The following is a 20,708-nucleotide window of genomic DNA, read 5'->3' on the forward strand; positions in this document are numbered from 1 at the left end:
CTCTTTTCCTCAGCCCGAGGGAAGAACAGGAGGCAGAGTATATTTTAAACCCGGACCTCGTGTTCCCTTTGTCACCATGGAGATCAGTGCACTGAGGAAGGAGACGGCGGTGCGCTCCCATCCGCCCCACCGCGCCGCTCAGCCCAGCAGGATGGAGCTGATGGCTCTCCCCACATCCCCCAGCAGCTGGTGGCAGTGGACCTGTGGCCTTTCCCTCCCCCCCTCGTTCTCACGTTGTCTCCATCAGCTGCCACCCCCTGTGCAGGTGCAGCGCATCCCTCCTGGGAGTGGGGTCCTGCCCTGCGCTCGGGGAGCTGCTCGCTGCCCGTGGGGCTGAGCTGGGTGCAGGGAGGCTGTGTGAGCACGGGGTGGGGTCTGTGAAGCAGGAGCTGTGGCTGCATTGCATTCAGCCCAGGCAGGCAGCATCCCACTGCTCAGACAGCCTGTGTGCAGCCCCATCCCACTGAGAGCTGGGCATCCCCCAGCCTGGCACTGGAGGGATGTGCTGCTGGAGCACCAGCCCTGGGGCAGCCCTCCCAGCTGTGCCATTGCTTCTGCCTCTGTAACGCCTTCATCTCTGCCCACTGTTGGTACCTGAATCCCGATGAGGGCAGAGCGGCCTCACCCAGCATCCCCTCTGCTCGCCACCATTGCATTCCCCAGTTCTGCTGCCATCACAAGGGATGGGATGTGATTCCCAGAGTGATTCCCAGCGGTGCACAGGAGCCTACAGCCCAGCAGAGCCCTGCAGCATCACCGCACCCCAATGCTGCGCACCCACCGCAGTGCATTCCCCACCTGGAAGATGGGGGAGAGGTGCCAAACGTCCCCAGCTCAGCTGCAGGGACCAGAATTAGACCCAGAGAACAGCAAACCATCCTCCAGGCCTCCCCACTTGTAGCCAATGCCACACCAAAGCAGCCCTGGCTCAGCCCCACACTGCAGGACCGAGGGGCACGTTGTGCTGGCCAAGGGCTGCTCCTGGGGCGTTTTAGCTGGACGCTGCCAAACCCACCCTACGGAGGATGTGCTGATGTCCCAACCTGCCGGCATCCCGGGACAGGCAGTGCTCAGGGGATGCTAACTCTGCTCACACCGCTGTTTCTCCATGGAGAGGAATTGGAGCTCTGCTTTTCCCTCTGCAAATGCAAAGCAGGAGGAGGAAGGAGGAGGGCCCAGGGTTCTCCAGCACTCAGTGCACCGCACTCTGCGCTCCTCCCGTCAGCCCAAAGCTGTTAAGTTGGGTTTGTCCTAGACAAGCATCCAGACGTCTGCATTGTTTGAGGTTTGCCCATCCCTGCTCAGTTCCCTTCTCGGTATGTCCAGCATACAGCAGGCTGAATAGTTCATTAATTGTTTCCATTTGATAGGGAAGAGCATGAAGAGCCATCAGCCACCAGTGACGCGTTTCGCCCTGGTGTGAGGGCTGGGCTGGGCCTGGTTCCCTGCACCCTGCTTGGGCTGCACGGGGCTTTTCAGCAGCGGGGTTTACAAAAGGAAGTGCTGAGCTCACGTTGTCACCTTTCCTTTCATTAAGGTGTTTACACTGGGATTTTTCTGGGCATGATAGGGATCTGTGGTGCTTCCCAAGGCACCAAGGGCACGGATCTGGGCAAGTCCTGCTCTTGGGAAGCCCCGCCAGGGCGTGCATGACCTATTCTGGCATTACCAGCTCCGTGCCCCAAGGTTGTCTTGGGCGTAAAGCATGCCAGGGCAGAGGAAGCCTTGCTGATCCTTCAGTGGGAGAACCGGGGCAGAGCTGTGGGGCACGGGGCTCTGCTCACTGCTGCTTGGCTGAGCCCTTGGGAGCCAATGTCCCCATTGGGAACCAGTGTCCCCATAGGGCAGACATCTCCAGGGTGCAGCAAGGTGACCCGTGGAACATGAGCACACAGACAGCTCTGCTTTATCTGCAATCAGATAAGGAAGGCAAAAAGCCTGCTGGCTGCTGTTTGCTCTTTCACAGCCTTTGCCTTTCCTTCTCCAAGACAGGAGATCTTTGTGTGGAGGCACAATTATGTATTTGCCCCGTGCATGACCAGCAGACTGCGTTTCAGATAACCCCTTTTGTTCTGCTGCCTTTCGTGGGTATTGGATTCCTATTCAGGAGGGTGATAAAGTGCATAAATATTTGGTGCCCCATTGAGCAAGCTGTGATGTATGCACTGCTGCTGTGTGTCCCAATGCCAAGAGAGGGAGGTCAGCAAAGTCCCCCCCCTGCACAGGGTCAGCATCCCATGAGGGTGTGGGGTCTGTGTGGGTTCGGGTCAGCATCCCACCATGGTGCAGGCTCCATACGGATTCAAATCAGCATCCCGCAAGAGTATGAGGTCCAGATGGGTTCCTGAGGACTGCAGCCCCCCAGTGCTGGGGATGGAGACACGCAGTGAGCTCCCAGCTCTGCCCAGTGCTGGAGCACCAGCTGCTTAAAGGAGCGCTGATGAAAACACTGCAAATGTCTGTGGCTCTCTGGAATTCTTTTTTTTTTTTTTTTTTTCCATTTTGTGGCACCCAGCATGGATTGGGAGCTGTTGTTTTGTCTTCCAGGCATTATTTTCTTGCATTTTTTTATTTTTTCCAACCAATTCTGGCTGCACTCTGGGGAAAGGCTGCATTGCTTTGTGCCCTCAGCAGCTCCGGTCCATGCACCGCTCCTGCTGTGGTTTTGTATTCCCCTTTGGTCAGAATTGAGGGCAGCACCCATTGCTGCAGTACAGGTGGGGTGCAGCACAGGAACAGCTTCAGCCCCATGTCCTGCAGCAGGAAAACGTGTCCCAGAGCGCTCAGGGTCCCACTGTGAGCATCCCCTGTTGTGCTCCATTTGCAGAATGCTGATGGCTGCACCACTGTATGGACGGAGGTTGTGTTTTAAAAGAAGTGGTTTCAAAAGGTTTACTCCAAAAATAAGCAATGATTTTTTTTTTATATGTATATATATATATAGAGAGAGAGAGAGAGAAAGGGAGATTTTTTTTCTGGGATAAATGGAAAGGTGCGAAACAAGCAAAAATAGGAATAAAAGGCTGTGCCCATCGATCAACCATGTGTGTGTGTTATATTCAGTTGTATGTCAGCTGTGGCACAGACCATTGTGGGGCTGTGCTTCTGTTACTGTGAGTGCTCCACAGCCAATATGGGCAATGAGATGTGTTGGTTGTGGGGTGTTTGTGTGCGATGTGAGTTTGCTCTCTTCTGTCTGGTAGAAGGCTCTGACCTGGAATGAGTTTCCTTCCCTGTGACCTTTGCAAGAGGCTGAAAGCCAACGCCGGAGGGGCTCGAGCACAATGGGAATGTGTTTCTGCAGTCCCTTACGTGGATCCTAAAGCCCTGAACAAATATTGCCATAAGTTAATCAGGCCGATAAAAGAGCAGAGCTGTGCCCGGCCCAAGGCTGCAAAGTGACTCAAGGGCAATGCCAGTGCATGGATGGGGGAGTGCTGTTCCCCACTGCTTTGGCACCTGAAAATCCCCGGGGTTGAGGCTATTCGGCATGGCAGTCCCCTGTAGGTACCGCTGCTCTGTGGTGCAACAGCTGCCGGGGAGATGTGGGAAGGGTCTGACATGGAGCATAGGGGGGACTTTGGGGCTGTGGTCCCTGGGCTGCCCCTACAGCAGCACCCATCCACCTGAGTCACAGCAGGGCCGGGCAGCACTGGGGTTGCTCCTCCCTCATCCCATAGCGCCGGGGAATGCAGCCGGGCGGCCTCGGCCACATCCTCCGCCCATGGGCACGGCGCAGCCGGATGCGCCCGGATGGCACCAACTCATCCCGAAGGGCACCCTCGTGCCCTGCAGCTGTGTGTGAGCCCTCTCCGGCTGCACCGCAGCTCTCCTGGGGCTCTCAGTGCAACCCACTGCTCCCAGGTGTGACCCAGAAGGGCTCTGTGCTGCGTTGGCACAGCGCAGGAGGAAGCCCTGCTGATCCCAGCCTGACTGCAGTGGGTGTGTGGAGCGATTTCAGCGGGTAGGAAAACACGCAGCGCTTCCTCCTCCCCGACACGTGTCTGCACTGCACTGAGAGCTCCGCAGAGTGCCCGACCTCAGAGCAGTGCCAGCTGCTCCACCTCGCACTGCGTGTTGGCACTGCTGGCTGTGCTGTGCACGGGGTGAGCACCTCCTCGTGTCCCTGCAGTGCTTCATCCCGGAGCGTCCTCATAGAAGCAGCACAAACACAGCAGCCAAGATGAGCAAAACCTTCCTTCGGGAGCAATCACACCGGAGCAGAACCAGCCAAGGCAAAGTAGCAATCGCTCCACTGGCTGAACAGAACCAGCTGATCTGATGTGAAGGATGGGCGAGCACATAGGAAGCAAAAGGTGTTCCTCAAACTCACATCCCTTTGAGCAGCACCAGCTCGGAGACGCTGCTGCTCCGGCGGTTCACTCATTCACTTCTGCACTTTGCAGCGAGGAGGGTGTTTGATTCATTGCAAGCACAACATTGGCTTCAGTTTGGAAAACAGCCCAAAGTGCCTCTTCACAAAGCTAATTCTGGTCGCACACACTCAGAGCCCCACGGCTTGCATTTTTATGAGCTCCCTCTGTGGATCTGTGGAAGGATCTGTGCGTTCTTGTGCTGACAAACCCACCCACGCTGCATTTTTTATTTGCAAGCAGATCTTGCATGGTTTGTGTCAGCCCTGATGGAATGGGTTGATATTCCTGGAAGCCGTGCACCGGCCTTTATGGCATTGCTCTGCAAAGTGGGGCTGGGGGTCGGGGTTGCCATGGGGCTGTGCTGACCCCTATAGCCATGGGGTTGGGGTGCGGTGGCTTTGTCCAGGTGTGGGAACTGCTCAGCTCTGTCACAACACAAAGCCCAAAGAGCTGATGCTGTTGGGTTACGGTGAGCCAGCAATGAAGGCAGGAGCAGACCATGGGTCTCCTGCCCATCTGGTGCCCTGGAATTGATCTCTGCTGAAGATGCTGTGCATCTGACCGTCCATAAAGGGTTCGCTTCCTCGTTTGCCACCTGGAAGCAAGAAAACAGAGCTCTCCAAATCAGAGTGGTTGCTGCCAGCAGGAGGGATGTGGTCATTTCAGGGTGGTGGCATTTTACGTGCTGTAAAACCAGAATACTCCCAAGCTCTCCTACAGAACTTGAGGATATGCATTAAACGTCTCATTCAATACTGAGAAGCTCCACACAGGCCCCTCCAGCCCCATGAGCCTTCAGTTTCCCCATTGGTGAACCGCTTAACAGCACTGCTCCATCCCTCGTAGCTGAGCTGCTCTGTGGCTCCTTGGTTTCAGCTGTGGGTGCCCAGCAACAATCAGGGCTCCATCCCCCACCTCCTCCGTGGTGCTGCCCACGCTCAGTAGCTGCCCTCCTTACCTGGGAGGTCACCTGCGGATGCCATGGAGGTGGCAGAACTGGGACTCGGATGCAATTTGGATTAGCTAAACATTAAGCTATGTCCAGGTGGAAATGAGCACCTGTGACCCGGAGCAGCATTCCTGAGATGTGGGTCACGGGATGCTGAGTACAGCTGTGGGGTTGTGGCACTGGGGCAGCAATACCCGCAGCTCAGCTCCAGCGATTCTACTTTGCCTGGAAAGAGCGATCTAAAAATTGCAGTCCTTCCCTAAAGTAGGTGAAATATTTATAATCTCAGCCTCTAGAGGAGACCTTTTGCGTAAGCATCAGCCGCTCCAACTCCAAAATGCACACACTCCCACAGCCCATCTCACAGCTCTTCCTATCCACAGGAGGGGCTCAGACACCTTTAATTGCATTTGTCTGGAGCGGTTGTCTTTATTTACGGGCACGGCGCTCAGGCAGCAGAGTGAGGGCTTTGGTGGCTGCTCTGTTTTCTGTTGCGTTGGATGCAATCTGAGCAGCTAGGCTCGGACAGCGCAGTGGGAGCTGCCCACCTCTCTCTGGGTGCGATGCTGCTCCACCCCACCCGGAGGTGATGCTGGGGGTGGCGGTTCGGACGGTTCTCTGCCCCCGCGGGGATGCGCTGAAGTCTCGGGGGGCTCCGGGTGGGCTCCGTGCGTTCCGTACCGCACCGCCCGCCGGAGGAAGGCTCCGCCCGTCCCCGGGAGGCGGCGGCGGTCCCCGGTCCCGGAGGCGGAGTCAGCGGCCGGCGGGCTTCGGAGCCACAGCCCGGGGAGGAGGAGCGGGGAGCGGGGCGGCGGCGGGGCCGGGCTGGCAGCGGGGCCGGGCGGTGCGGGAGCCGCATCTCCGCGGGCCGCCCCGCGCCGCCGCCCAGGATGTGGTGGGACGAGCGGGTATCGGCCCGGTTCCGGAGGAACCTGCAGCCCACCCTCACCTATTGGAGCGTCTTCTTCAGCTTCGGCCTCTGCATCGCCTTTCTGGGGCCCACGCTGCTGGACCTGCGCTGCCAGACACAGAGCTCGCTCTCGCAGATCACCTGGGTCTTCTTCTCGCAGCAGTTCTGCCTCCTGCTCGGCAGCTGCCTCGGAGGGGTCTTCAAGAGGACGTAAGGGCTGCTCTGCTCCGGGGGGAGGGAGGGGGGGCAGCGCTGCCCACCCCCCCGGGTCCGTGGGGCTGAGACGGGCGCGGAGATGCGGGACGGAGGGATTGGGCTGCGGGGCGGCTCCGCGCCCACCCGCACGGAACGACGCGATCCCCGCAGCTCGGGACGGGGACAGCGAAGTTGCAGTGAGAACTTCCTGGAGGATGTTTTCCGAACCGTGGATCGAGGGCGTTGCGGTGACCCGGTTCGATAACCCCGGGGGTCGGGAGGTGATGCTCGGGAGCCTGTGGGGGGTCACTGGGACAGCACACCCCGATCCCACTCTCCGGGGTGTCTTTAGAGAGCCCAGGGCTCAGCCCTAAGGGCTGCCAACTGCGTTTGGTGCGAGGTGCGATGGACAGCCTTGCTGTAGGGCGAATCAGCTGATTATTTACATTGTTGGTAATCGTTTGGGCTGTGGTGTAACACACCTCCATGTGCGTCTCCATACGTCACGCACGTATATATTTAACAAGCACGGAAAGGAATCTTGCATAAGTGCTTCACTTCTGTAAGGCACCCGTTTGGAAACGCTTCGTTCAACTCCTGTCTCGTGAATTGAGAAGGGAACTGAGTGGGAAGTGTTGGTAGGTGAAGGTGGCACTGGGGCACCAACAGCTGTTGTCCCAGTTCATGAGCTGTCCCAGCACTCCTCGCCCCAGGGAAGCTGCTGAATGTGGGGTTGGAGTCCTGCAGCACTGCGAGTTCAGAGCGTAACGATGGCCCGAATCCCTCTGCAACTCAGTGTCCATTTTGGTTGCCAGGATGAGCTCCAAAATTCCTGCTGGCTTTCAAAGAAGAAACTTTCTCACCATGAGCAGTGCAAAAACACGGCTGGTGCTTGCAGTGCTCAGTGCCCAGCAGCTGCTTTGCTGGTGGGATGGCAGAGCAGCCCCCACTGCTGCGATGCACGCGGTGCAGCTCAGGCTCACAACGTGCTCTGCTCTCTGCAAACTCGTGCTCGGGGTTTGCTCAGCTGTAGTTGCATCTCTGGCTCAGAATTCAGCTTTTCATGTGGTGCTGCGAAATCATTCCTTTGCGTGAGTGGGGATGGGGTCTGGGGCTCAAAACACTGCCTGGACTTGGAATTCACAGTGGGAGCTGACACCTCAGGTGAACCCATCCCGAAGCACTGCAAAATCCAGGCGTGAGCTCCGTGCACCTGCATCCCCTCTTGCATTCCTTGCCTTTACCTTTTCCATTTGGATGGATGTTATGCTTGCATTGTGAAGTTGTGCTCCCTCCACGCTACTGTGCCACGTGCACTCGTGACAGAAGCACCAGACTGCTTGTGCCTCAGTTTGCTTTTTCCCCATCCTGAAGCTGCATTTTTGTGTCCTCTTGCATTTTTGCTTTTGCTCCCGATGTCAGAACAGCCTGAGCTCATCCTATTGGCATTAACAGGAGAGCAGAGGGCTTGGGGGGAGGCTGTCCTGTGCTGGAGCCCTGCCCAGGCTCTGCCCAAAGGCACAGCACAGCTGGAGCAGGAGGGGTGTGAGATGGCACCCCCCAGCCCTCCCCTCATCCTCTTAGGGCTCTGGGTTTTTAATTATGGCTTTTGCAGAAGTGGAATTAACCTGATGGTCATTTGTCTTCTTGAGGGATGTAGAATATGCTTCCTGAGGTCTGGAAAACCATCCTTCAAGTTGGAGGGTGCTGCAGGAGCAGTGAGCTGGGGGTTACGTGTACTGCGTGGGGGGGAGAAGGAGAGTTTGCTGGCACTGATATAGTGCAGCACTGCATCTTATGGAGGTCAGCCTGGACCTCTGGGTGTCACGTGTGGATCCTCTCTTGGGTTGCGATGCAGCCAGGTGTGCTGAGCGCTCCAGGAACCAAAAAAGCAGAAGGATCCTTTTCACAATCAGTATTTGTGCTGAAAATCAAAGGAGCTTTTGTGATGCTACTGGCCTTGTTTCACACCTGAGCGCCTGGGACAGGAGGTGGCTGCTGGCAGGGAGCTCTGCTGGGGACACAGGGAGGGGGAGGTGCTGAGTGCTGCATCATGGCACTACATCTGGATGCCTTTTGGAGGGGCACATCAGTTTCACACCATTGGGATGTGGGGTTCGGAGCCGCTCTGAAGTCCTGGGGTGTCTCCTTTGAGGATGCTTCCCAAGGGGAAACATCTGCAGATACCCCCAGCTGCTGTGCAGGGCTGAGCAGTGCCCTCGAGAGCATCTGGATGCTATGTTGGGGGAAGGTATGACCCTTCAGCACACCCAAAGGCAGTGCTGGGTGCCCCCCAGGCTGCACACCACTGTCTGGGGGTGTGAGTGTGTGATGAATGTCATACAGCTGCAGGCAGTTTTTGCACTTTGGGAACGTCAAAGTGAGCTATTCAGTGCTTTATGAGGACATCGCATTATTTGCAATTAATATTTAACTCCGGTAATGAGTGTGGCACCAGCAGTGCTGGGCCTGCAGAAGAGAAGAGGTGTCTCACGGATGTCTCGGTGCACACTGCTCCATCACTCCCAGCCTCCCTGCAGGCTCAAGGCTGCTTCCCTCTCATGTGCTCACTGCTTTCCCCACATGCATCTCACTCCCTCACTGCAAATCCCCATGTGGGATCACTGGGTGCTGTCACGGGGAGGTCAGCATTTAGGGCTCTGCAAACCATGGGCTCCTGCAGGATGGAGGCTGTGAGCACCTCGTGCCACCAGCTGACAAGGGGCAGCTGCCCTCATGCTGTTCCTTCCCATGCTGCTGAAGCACAGCACAAGCCACAGGCAGGATGTGGGAGGTCAGACTGCTGTGGGTTTGGGATGAAGGAGGGCTGTGCAGAAGGACAGTGGTGTGCCTGGGGCTGAGCCATCCTGCTGCCCATCACTTCTGCCTCTGTGGGCGTTCCGCTTGCTGGTCCTATGCCCATGTGTTCCCCTAGCTGCTAATTACACCTCATTTCTGTGAGCTGTTGGTCATCGCCCCGGGCTCCTCTCAGGCTGGGAGGTGCCTCTGCTATTTACTCAGTGCTGTGACTCTGAAGTCCCATCTTTCTGCTGGCCTCAGTGGTTCCAGCACTCAGCTGTCTGCTCCCCGTTTCCTTCCTTCCTTCCTTCCTGCCTTCCCACTTGGCAGCTCCAGTGCAGCACAGTGCCAACCTGGGCTCTGTTCTGCAGGATGCAGATGCTGCCCGAGCAGAGCACAGAGCAGGGCATGGAGGGAGAATGCAGATCCGTGCAGGTAACAAGGGGAGGTCCTCATCCCTCTTCTGCCTTGGAATGTGCAGAATGGGTTTCTAGAGATGGTTCCTCTTCTCCTTGAAAACTGGCTGGAAGGGGCAGCTCTTTGAGGCAGGAGATGGCCGTGCTGTGGGGTGGTGGTGGCTGGATGAGGATGCACGGAAAGGGAGCAAGGTGCTCAGCATCCCAAGTGCAGCATCAGAAGAGCACATGCTGGAGCAGCGTTAGCAGGAGATACAGCCCATGGACACGTCCTGCTGATACCTGTGCCACCAGCTGGCCTGGGGCTGAGAACACAATGCAGTGCTGTGGTGCAGACGTGGCTCTCACGGGGGTAATTCTTTTTTCTTCCCCCTTCCTGCTCCAGGTTGGCTCAGTCACTCTTTGCGCTCTTCGCCTCATCCCTGGCCATCTCCCTGGTCTTTGCCATCATCCCACTGTGCCACAATGTGGTGGTGCTGGCTGTGGTCATGGCCGTGGCAGGCCTGGCCATGGGCTGCATCGACACCATCTCCAACATGCAGCTGGTGAAGATCTACCAGAAGGACTCTGCCATCTTCCTGCAGGTGAGCACAGAGCCCATGACCACCCCGGCTGTGCTTCCTCCTCCTCCGTGACCACAGCCCTGCCTCGTCCCACAGGCTCTGCATTTCTTCGTGGGCTTCGGAGCGCTGCTGAGCCCCCTGATAGCCGACCCCTTCCTCTCTGACACCAACTGCATCCTGTCCAACAGCACGGCCAATGCCTCCAGCAACCTGCCCCACATCCGCAAGTCCCTGGTGCCGCACCACCCGGGCAACCTGTCCCACTACGACCTGCCCATGAAGGGCATGGTGGTCACACGCGTCTCCTACGCCTTCTGGATCATGGCCCTCATCAATGTAAGTGGACGGGATCTGGGTGTTTGGGATGTCGTTGGCAGTGATGAAGGAGGCGTGAGGACAGATTAGAAACCCAAGCAGAGCGCCCAGCAGGGCTGTGTGCACGGCAGCTGCTGATAGGAGAGGAAGAGGCACCAGAACTGCTGGGCAGTGACTCTGTGCAATGCAGGGAAGGATGCTCCCTACCCAGCAGCAGCTTTAGTTACCTCTGACACTGTGCGTGCCGTGGGAAATGTGCTTTTAATTACACCCCGGCATTGCCTACTTTGCCAGTCTGTCTTGAGCAAGATAATTGAGTTTTGAAGGCAGCATTTACTATCTGTTTTGAATGTGACCATGTGCAGCATGGAAAGGACGCAGCACTCGGTGCTGACACCCCAGGGGAGTGGATGGGATGAGCGAGCTGTAGGAATGGAAACCAGGACCAGCAACTGTGTTATTCCTGTTTAGATGGCCAAAGCCACAGCTCCACACCCGTTCTCACAGCGCTGTGTGTATCCTGACGGGATGGCTGTAATGATTCATTTCCATTCCTTGCTTTGTTTCAAGTCAAAATGTCTCAATTTGACTTTGGCATCGGTGCAGAGGGTAAAGATGACAATACTCCGTTTCGGTGCTATTGAAGCAAAATGTTTTTGCTGTAGTTATCAGATGAAGTGCTTGGATGAGTCTCGGAATGAAAAAAATTTGGCTGGGAGGAAAATTTGGGGCTTTTTATCCAGATTTGGAACAAAAACTACACTTTAAAATATGGTTTCCCATAGAACGGAAATGTCCTCATCCAAAGGGGGCTGGAAATCAGGGCAGTGTTCCTCTGTAGGGCTGTGCTTGTCCAGAAGGTGTCTGTCCTGGGGGGGTGCTGTGCTGGGGTTGGTGCTGGGAGCACCACAGGGAGCGATGCTGGGATCTGAAATGGGAACTGGGATGCTGGAGGTGTTCCCACACTGAGCCGCACAATGCAAGAGATCATTGAGCTTATAATGATTAATACCTGCAAGGGGCGGGGGTGATGGCTCCTTTGGCTCCCGGAGCACCTGCTGGGAGTAGAAGGGTTGGGATGGGGCAGCTGTGCCTGCAATGTGGGCTGTCCCAGTGCTGGGTGATGCGTGCCCATGCAGTGTGTCGGCATTCAGCTCTGTTTGTTCCTCTCCAACTGCCCGTGTAACAAGCGAAGTGCTTCCCAGGACACCCTGTCCCTGTGTACAGCCTGGGTTTATGGCCAGGCTGTGCCACAGGGTCACAGCTTTTGGGAATCTAATACCAGAGAGAGCCAGAGCTGAGAGCTATCAGTGACCAGCCCTGTAGGGTCTGGGCTTTTGTGCACCACCAGCTTTGAGATATCATCCGGATACAGGGAAAGGGAGCAGCTTGCTTTAGAGATGGGATGCATGCACGGTCCCATTGGGAACTGGGGATCCCAGCACCGTGCCCTCCGTGCAGGTGTTAAGTGCTCCTGGAGTGCCTGGAGCTGTTATCTTTATGGCCAGTCCCTCTGGTTCGTTTTTCTTTTCTTTGTGAGGTTTCTTTATTTTGCAAAATTTGCAATTTAGAAGAATAAAATCTGCTCCTGACCTCCGGAAGGATTAGAACTATCAAGCAAATGCATTTTTCTTCCATGGGACCGAACTCACTGTTCCTATTCCCATTGTTCCCAGAACAATGAAGTCCTCATAAATGAATTCAGGCAAGAGAGGCGGGTGTGGGGGGAATTCTCCATACATTTAAATAATGCCACAAGCCAACAAAAAGCAGGAAATTTGGAGCTCGAGCTCACACTTGTTCACAGACATGGAGAAAACAAGAGCTGGGCGGCTGGAGAGTGAGCTGTCACTTAGGATTTCCTGGCTTTCTCCCCATTTGTTGCAGAATAAACACCACTCAGTTGCAGGGAGGAGGAGGCTGCTCAGGGGCAGACCCAGCTTTTCATTTACTTCCCTCTATTTTCATTCCCCTAAAAAAGAGCAGTCCCGCTGGGTTTGCAGGCACCACCAAGTCGGGGTGTGCGCAGGGGGCCCCAAGGGCAGGTCTGAGCTCACTGTCCCTGTGTTTTGTCCCTAGGTGGGGACATGCAGTACTGGATGTCACACAGCTGTGGATTAGCGGGTGCCTGCATCCCAGGTCCTGCAGCATAGGCTGGGCTGAGGGGCTGTTTGCAGCTGTCCGGCTGCAGTCGTTGGCCTGGGAACCAGGAGCTCATCTCTCATGAGATGCTGAGCAACCCCTGCTAATGGCTGGAGATGGGCAAAGCAGGGCTTGGAGCAGCTTGCTTGCTCCCCACAGTTTCAGCCCAAGGCCTCTCATTCATATCACTCTGCTCTCCATGGGCAAAAACTATTTGCTTATTCTCTGGGTGGAGGCAGATGTGCGTTGGTGGAGCTGGATGGCGACTCCACCACCCCCAGAGGTGTCCAAGGAACACATAGATGTGGCATTGAGGGACGTACTTAGTGGGGATGGGTTGGGCTCCCCGAAATGCCCTTGTGAATGAGGAACTGCAGTTTGTATGAGCTGTGCATTGCCTTTACCTGCCCCTCTCTGCTCCTCCCCAGCTGCCGGTGCCCATCGCGGTGTTCTTCCTGCTCTACAAGGAGCGCATGGTGCCGTGCTTCAACAGCAGCAGCCACCCACTGCTGTCAGCAGATGAGCTGGCGATGGAAGCACGTCCTGTGGAGAAGGACGACCTGTCCACCTCTGTGCACAGAGCCCACGCTGCAGGAGGTGAGCTGCAAGCACTTCTCTTATGGCTCTGGGGAACGGGGAAGGGATGAGCCGAGGGAGAAAAAGCCTTCTTTCTGAATGTCTCCATGGTGTTTAACAAGTGAGCTTAATTGCTATTGTCTAAGGAGAAAACTTTCCAAAACATAGATGAATGTGATCCAAAAGTGGCCAAATGGTCCCATCGGTTTGGTGCCCAATTGCCCTCAGATCCGATGGGGCTGCAGGGTTTCCAGGCTGCTTTCCTGTGAGCTGCCCTGAAATTAAACCCACACTCCCAGGTCATGCAGGCGCACGTGAAAGCTCTGCCCCTCTATTTCCTCCTGGTTTCAGGTCAGGTTTAGAGCTGGCTCCTCTGTCTGCTCCATGTGAAGGCAGTGATTGCTGCAGAATGCTGATTGGTGTGAATCTGAGAGGTGTAAGGACAGTGCTTTTGTTTGAGACAAAGTTAAGCACCAGCCATAGTCTGAACTGGTGACTACAGCCAGCGTCGTGTTGTTCTCTGCTGCCCAAGAGAAATGTTATCCAAGCAAATCCTCCAGCTACACAGTGAACCTCTGAAGCAATCACATCTTGTTGTGAGATGAGCACTGTTGCAGGAGTGGCAGCTTTACCCCACCAGTACAATTTTAGGGAGTGCTGGAAAGAAGTGGAGGCAGCTGGAGATGTGCTGAGGTGCTGCAAGGAATGCGCCTAAAGGTGTGGGTTCTCTGGTGTCTAGTAGGGTTGTGTTCATCTAACAGCACTCCCCTTAGCTGAGACATTACGTGTGCCTTTCCTCAACCCAGCTGCCCCTTCTCATACAACCCATTGGAGCTTCACATTCTTCTCACCTCCATCCTTTTCTTAAATGCATTTGAGAGCAATCCTTAGAGAAGCAGGACGGCTGCATGGCTGACTACTGTGATCTTTGACAGATGTTTCTATGCTGGCAAAAATCCCTCCTTTCCTCATAGAAGTGGTGAGGATTTCCTCTTTGCCAGTGCAGGAATAATCGGCAGTGCGGTGTGAGCCTGAGGATGGGACAGTTGGGCACACTGGGGTGCTGACTCCCAGCTGGCTTGGATAGACTTATGTTGTCAGTGGTTGTCAGAGGAGGTGACAGCAGGCTGTGGGTCTATCATCCTCTTTCCCAGAGTTGGCTTGTTTGGTTCAGGACCTTTTAGCTGAGAAATGTGATGGCAGGGCTCCGGTGTGGTTGTACCGTGTATGAGGAGCTCTGAGGATGAGTGCTGGGGCTGAATGGGTTTATTTCTTTCAAGAACGGGAGCAGCAATGTGGAGCTGCTGCTGAATGGGAAGGGAAGCATAAGCAGCTTTTGTGAGCAAACATCCTGGAGAGCTGGGATTCCAGTCTGAGACAGTCAGCCTACGAACATAGCCGTATCCCTTCTGAAGGTTTAGGTAGGTTAACAATAAAAGACACTGTGCTGGCAGAGGTTAGCAGCACTGCATGTTGTTCACAGTCCCTATGAATCTCTGTCCTGCAGCTGAGCACAAAACAAATCCCCATTGCGGGCTGGCAACTACCCAGCCCCAGGGGGACGTTCCAGCTAAGTTTGCTTTGCATTGTTTTTCACCAGGTCATGATGACTTATTTAGCTGCTGCCAAAGCAAAAACTTCAGAGGGGCTTCTTACACCTACTTCGCAGTCCACATCACTGGGGCTCTTGTTCTCTTCATGACTGATGGGATTGTGGTGAGTTCAGCCGATAGAAGGATCTTGTCTGAGCAAAGCTCTACGGCTTTCCTCCTCCCAAATCACTTGCAACAGCCCATACCCAGAGACACCCATGTGTCCCCTGTGTGCAGTGGGCTGGACCTGATGGTGCAGCAGTCAGGTTCCCCAGGTAGCTCATTAAAAGCTGATGGCTCTGGCTGACACGTTCCCTGCTTCTTGGCAGGGTTGTGTGCCTTCTCCTAGGCTCTGTGCTGTTGCAGCTAGATGGCTACTGCTGCTCTCCTAGCCAGTGTGGAGCTGGAGTTGTGATGGTGTCCTTGCAGGCAGTGGAAGTCTCTTCTCACTTTAGCCAGGATGTAAAAACATCTTCATGTCATAAGAAACAGAGGTTCTTTGCTTGCTGGGTCCACAATATCCAAGAGGAAAGCATGCGTGCAGTCTATCTGTAGTGGCATGACAGCACATCCTCCAGCAGGGCAGTCACATGGGGCTCATAGCGCTTGTCCAGATGAGGAGGGCTCATTTGGCTGCTGCTCCTTCAAACAGCTTTTTGTCTCAGTATACTCGTGGCAAAATACTGCTGAGTCTCATTAAGGCCTTAAACAGGATCTGGGAAGATGAGTGGGGTTACACCGAGCAGCTGTCAGAGACAGAACCTCTCTAGGGCTTCCATCTTCAAGGATGACTGAGTTCTCACTGTGAGATGTGCTCAGAGTATGCAGTTCCGAGACAGTCTTAAGGGAAGAGAGCATCTCTATGGGTAAGAGCTTAGCACGCATTTTACCTAGTGCAGCTGTCCAGTGGTGCCCTTTTAGGAGTGTCTCAGTCCTGTGTTCTACTTCTGTCCCCAGCTGCAAACTCTTGGGAATAAGGGTCATTGAGGTTCAGTAGCAAATCCATAGGTGGGCTCTCCTGCAGTACTGCATTATCAATACTTAAGGACAGGTTGAAGTTAACGCTGCAAAGCCTGGAAATCATCACATCACCATGACGTGCTGTTCTGTTTTTCCCCACAGGGAGAGTACTCAGGCTTCATTTACAGCTACGCCGTGGAAGAGCCTCTCTCTGTAGTACACAAGGTGGCTGGCTACCTGCCCAGCCTCTTCTGGGGATTCATCACGCTGGGCAGGCTCATCTCCATCCCCGTGTCCTACCGAATGAAACCAGCAACCATGGTCTTCATCAACGTGGTAATGCTATTCCTACCTTCCTCCTGCTTGCTGTCTAGTTCTGATGCCATACCTGGGGTAGCTTTGCACCAGGCGGTGTGACAAGCACACCGTCAGGGTGAGCTGCACCACCGTCTCTATGTGATCGTGACTGACATGCAGGAGGCAGCTAACACCTGCAGTGTGGTTGTGGTGCTTTTCTGAGCTCGGGTTTTCTGAAAGCAGCTAGTAAACCATCTGCCAACTTCATTTATTTTCACATCATCTTCTCTGGCATCCACAGGGAAATCAATGCCTGTGTCAGCTGTGGGGAAAGGAAGGCAGCTAGCTTGGAAGTTCTCTGCTTAGACTTTAGTGGTTGTCAAACGAGTCAATGTGATGTTTGCTTGCTTAAATTAATAACACATATTCACCTGAAGAAAGGGGATGGAACCCTGAGAGGGTATATGAGGGATGCACAGAAGGATATGACAGACAGCAGGGAGGGAACTGGTCCCATTTCCCCATCATGAAGGGATGGCAGTTCATTTACAACTTATTTAAACCAGAAGTTATTTATTCTGCTAGCAGATTTTACTGTTAACAGACAAAACAGCGTGGTGACAATGCACACTGGGACCTTCTGAAGCCTTATGCTAATATCTGTTGCTGACAGATGAGGAACCCTGCTTGGCACCTTATGGCTGGTCACTTTGTAAACCAAATCTATATAGCAACAGCTACAGCAAAATGATCTGCCCTTATTCTTAAGATGAGTAAAATAGCCTCCTGTTTCAGAACGTAGTCACTAGTGTAGTGACATGGGAGCAGGGAAAGCTCAGCCCCATCAGCTCTACTTCAGCTATGTGGCATAAGCATCACCTCAACTGGCTTTATCACTTTCTGAGCTGTTTGACTGCCCTCTCAAAACTGAGCATAAGAGATTTTAGCAACTGCTATTTGGGGAGAGAAGGGAGGAGCCTCCAACCCTTAACGGAAGTCTCCTCACTTCCTTTTAAAGGCAATAATATCACCCAAGGACAAAAACACACATTTTCATGCAGTGCTTGCTAGTTGGTACTGCTGTATGTAGTCAGACGGAGCAGCTCTTGGCAGTCATTCCATCATTATAGCAAATTCAGTCTGAATTCAATTTCTTTGCAATCCAAATTGCTCCTGTATATATGCAAACACCCATCACCAGGGCCTGAATATTTAAGAAAGATACCTTAAGTTGGTACAGAAGAGCTCCCTCTGCTGCCTCCCTGTGCCATAGTTACCAGCACAGCTGGGGCGTACTTGCTCTTATTGTATACTGCAGCACGACAGAAGTGAGGGCAGGTTTGTTTTAATGCCTTTGGCACTTTGGCTTTACTCTGCTTGTGAGAGGAGGGGTGTGAGCAGTTACGGAGTGACTGAACTCTTCAGCCTGTCGAGTAAGACTTGTTAATGATTGAGACTGCTGCCTCCATAATACTTACTTTATTGTAATTCAGCATTTGCCCTCCTGCTGACTCTGTGCTTGTTGCTTGCAGGTTGGAGTCCTGATAACTTTCCTCCTGCTCCTGATTTTCTCCTCCAGCGTTGTCTTCTTGTTTGTGGGGACAGCATCTTTGGGTCTGTTTCTCAGTAGCACTTTCCCCAGCATGCTTGCCTACACAGAGGACATCCTGCAGTACAAAGGTGAGTGGGGATCTGAGCACACCTGGCAGACTCTGAAAGCAGGCAGGCGTTCAAGCCTAGAGCTCAGGTACTGTGACACCCAGCAAGTCCCCCTCCTGCTTTAGGGATGCTTAGGAGGATTGGAAGACAGGTCTGCTTTTGAATACAATCTTCATTCAAGCTTGTAGTTGGAAAAGCAGACTGCACAAATCCCAGATTTGCTGCACTAATAGCTTCCACAGGCAGCAATCCAGACTGCTGCTTCTTAGTTTCCTGCAGCTTCGGGGCTCTCAGACAAGAATGTCAGTTCTGAAATCATCATCCAGGTTATCAGTGAACTGAAAATCCCAGAGTTTGGCCAGCTCCTACAGGAGGTCTCTGCCAACCTCAGCCTTGGATAGCGATACAGAAGAATGAAAATCTTTTCAGCAAGAAGCAACGGCACCTCTGCTGATGGGGCCAAGTGACAGAACAGGTGCTTTTTGTCAAGTTAGAGTCAGTCTCACCATTAGATGGAAACTTCCACCGAGTATTTCCCTGTCTCATCCAGAGAGGTCTGTGAAAAAGCGACTTAAAGTGGCTACAGGCTGGTCCTGCTGGCTGTCACTGTCACTTGGGCTGTTTCTTTTCAGGCTGTGCCACAACTGTGTTAGTGACAGGAGCTGGCATTGGAGAGATGGTACTACAGCTGCTGGTGGGATCGGTAAGTGTGAGCAAAGGGAGAAGGTGAGGAGTGCCAAAACCTGCCTCTACTTCACTAGAAATCCTAGTCCAGGTTTTAGGCAACTGCTGGCAAAAGCACTGGCTTACCCTTGAGCTATCAAAAAGTAAAGCTCTCACCAAATGCCAATTAGGTATTCAAATGCTACGATGACATGTCTGCTGCTTTTTCTTTTCTCTCCAATTGCAGATTATACATGATCAGGGCAGCTACAGTTTCCTGGTCTGTGGGATGATCTTTGGAGGCTTGGCCTTTACCTTCTATGCTTTCCTCCTGTTTTTCCACAGGATGTACCCCAAGCCCTCATCAGGTAAGAAAGCACCAGCACTCAGCCCTGCTTTATAATGAGAGGAAGAATGGCATATGCATCAATGCATAACCAGGGTGCAGCACTTCAGCAAAATGAAAGGAAATGTTTATTTTACTGCTGCTTCCTGTCCCCTCTTCCTGCTTTGACTTGCCCACAAAGCCTTGGCAGCCACAGCTCAGGGTTTGCTTTCTTTGCTGTTGGAGGCGCAAGGGAAAAAAGGAATGATCTGTGGATATCACAGAGGAGCTACAAACCAAATAGGATACTAACTGTGCTACCACCACTACGGTACTGCATAGGACAGACTGCACAGGGCTGTTTCCTGCCTGCCATCCAAAGGGAGCTGTCACAGGCTCTTGAGAAAAGCCTCACTAAGAGATTTCTCTCACCTGCTTTATCAGTCTACATGCACTCTAATCCCTCTTTAAGCACCTTTTACAAAAGGAGCACTGCATGACAGGCAAATAGCTTACCCAGGTTACTGGAAATTGAGGCCTTTCTTCCACGATCAGCAAAGCAAAACAAGTGGGATGGGATGGATGATAGAGCTGGCACTTCCAGGTGAAGTACCTCATGTCCATTTTGCAGATATGGATGCTGTCTCACCTGACAAACCAGCAGTAATGGATGATACCGGACAGTATCAGCGCTGAAGAAGTGGCCGTGCCCTGGAAGAGCAATAAAACAGCACACAATTAAGCAGTACTATTAAGGATGATTTCGCACTTAATGACTAAATCATGCAAGTTTTCTACAATCAAAAGCACACTAGATTGGGTAAGTCAGAATCAAGAAGACATCCTAGAGCAACACGGCAAGCTCAGCACACGTGGACCAAAAAGACTGTAAACATCAGAATGACCCTATACCCAAAAGGCTATGAATATGGCAGGGATGGTGTTGAACTCCTGCAAATGAGCTTTCACACAAATCCAGGATGGAGGGTGGGAACAAAGAAGGTCTATTTGTTCCAGATGTAGGACTTTGGCAATCTCTTGGCTTAAGTCACTGAACTCAACAGGCTTTTCTTCTGGTCTGTAAAGTACAGGAGGCCTTAAAAACATACAGCACAATACTGGCTTTTAATTCCTTCTTGGTGCAACACGGGAGTATATGCAATCACCATGAATACTTCCAGAAAAATTATGCCATTGGTAGAACCCACCAAGTGCACAGTGGTAGCAGGATCTATCTATATTTGCACAGTTGATTCTTATATAATACACAGTACCAGACACATTCACTAAGACAGTGTCTTATTCAGCATGCTGGGGCCTCTTGATTATTAAAATCATTAGCTTTTATTTTTGTTTTTTAGAGTCAAGAATGAGTTGTGATGTTTTGTTTTGCTTTAAGTCACTATTTTAGCTGCTACAGTTGCAGTGTCTTTTAGAGCAGTTTTATTTCTAGCTTCCAGTTGAAGCTTAAACAGAGGTATTTGGGAGCCAGACTCCAGCTGCTTAATCTGTGCAATACTTGTTATAAAAGGTGCCTTCTGTAAGGTACTCTTATACCCCCATGCATGGCCTATTACAAGCAATGAAGAAAGGACTGGCTTTAGGAGAATGTAAAGCTACATGCATCTATTTCTTCAGTGAGTGATTGGACATGTACTTTTTTGCTTTAACTGCTGTAATGTGGATGTACATATGTACGTGTGTATATAAAGCTGTGTTTAATTAAAGGTGATTTATTGATTGCTAGATTCTCAGCATGACTGGACTCAGGCAACTGAAGCCCTCTGGGGCCAGGACTATCTGCTACTACCTCCAACAGTTCTGCTCTCACATTTAGACTGAATCTATCAGCTGGTAAACCTTTCTTAGAATTTCTGTTTATCCAAGCAGCAGCTCTTACCTTCCATCACTACCTTCTGTAGAAACCCCCTATGAAGGGAAGACTTGCTGACCTGCCCTTAACTCATGGCT

General features: G+C 53.0%; 2 protein-coding genes and 1 long non-coding RNA gene across 5 annotated transcripts in view; 2 read left to right on the forward strand and 1 right to left on the reverse strand.

Annotated features, from left to right (window-relative positions):
* CDK18 (cyclin dependent kinase 18) overlaps window positions 1-3,040 on the forward strand; it is a 25,006-nt gene extending 21,966 nt beyond the window's left edge. For all 3 annotated transcript variants that reach the window (XM_015299082.4, XM_046904256.1, XM_001234977.7), the window contains exon 16: window positions 14-3,040. In XM_015299082.4, coding sequence (XP_015154568.1) covers window positions 14-48 — 35 coding nt within the window. In that variant the 3' untranslated portion in view covers window positions 49-3,040. The remainder of the gene's footprint in view (window positions 1-13) is intronic.
* Window positions 2,476-19,389, reverse strand: LOC121107621. The gene is made up of 3 exons (XR_005841894.1): window positions 19,254-19,389; window positions 17,569-17,757; window positions 2,476-16,089 (listed from the first exon to the last, which is right to left on the reverse strand). It is a non-coding gene; the product is annotated as an uncharacterized LOC121107621 (long non-coding RNA).
* Window positions 6,139-20,483, forward strand: MFSD4A (major facilitator superfamily domain containing 4A). The gene is made up of 10 exons (XM_417964.8): window positions 6,139-6,445; window positions 10,031-10,229; window positions 10,305-10,544; window positions 13,094-13,262; window positions 14,842-14,957; window positions 15,956-16,129; window positions 17,623-17,770; window positions 18,382-18,452; window positions 18,660-18,780; window positions 19,369-20,483. Exons 1-10 carry the CDS (start codon window positions 6,216-6,218, stop codon window positions 19,431-19,433), a joined length of 1,533 nt encoding a protein of 510 aa, XP_417964.4. The 5' UTR covers window positions 6,139-6,215; the 3' UTR covers window positions 19,434-20,483.
* The last annotated feature ends 225 nt before the right edge of the window (window positions 20,484-20,708 follow it).

The sequence above is a fragment of the Gallus gallus genome, chromosome 26 (genome assembly GCF_016699485.2).
Source record: "Gallus gallus isolate bGalGal1 chromosome 26, bGalGal1.mat.broiler.GRCg7b, whole genome shotgun sequence".
In the NCBI taxonomy this organism is placed as follows: Eukaryota; Metazoa; Chordata; class Aves; order Galliformes; family Phasianidae; genus Gallus; species Gallus gallus.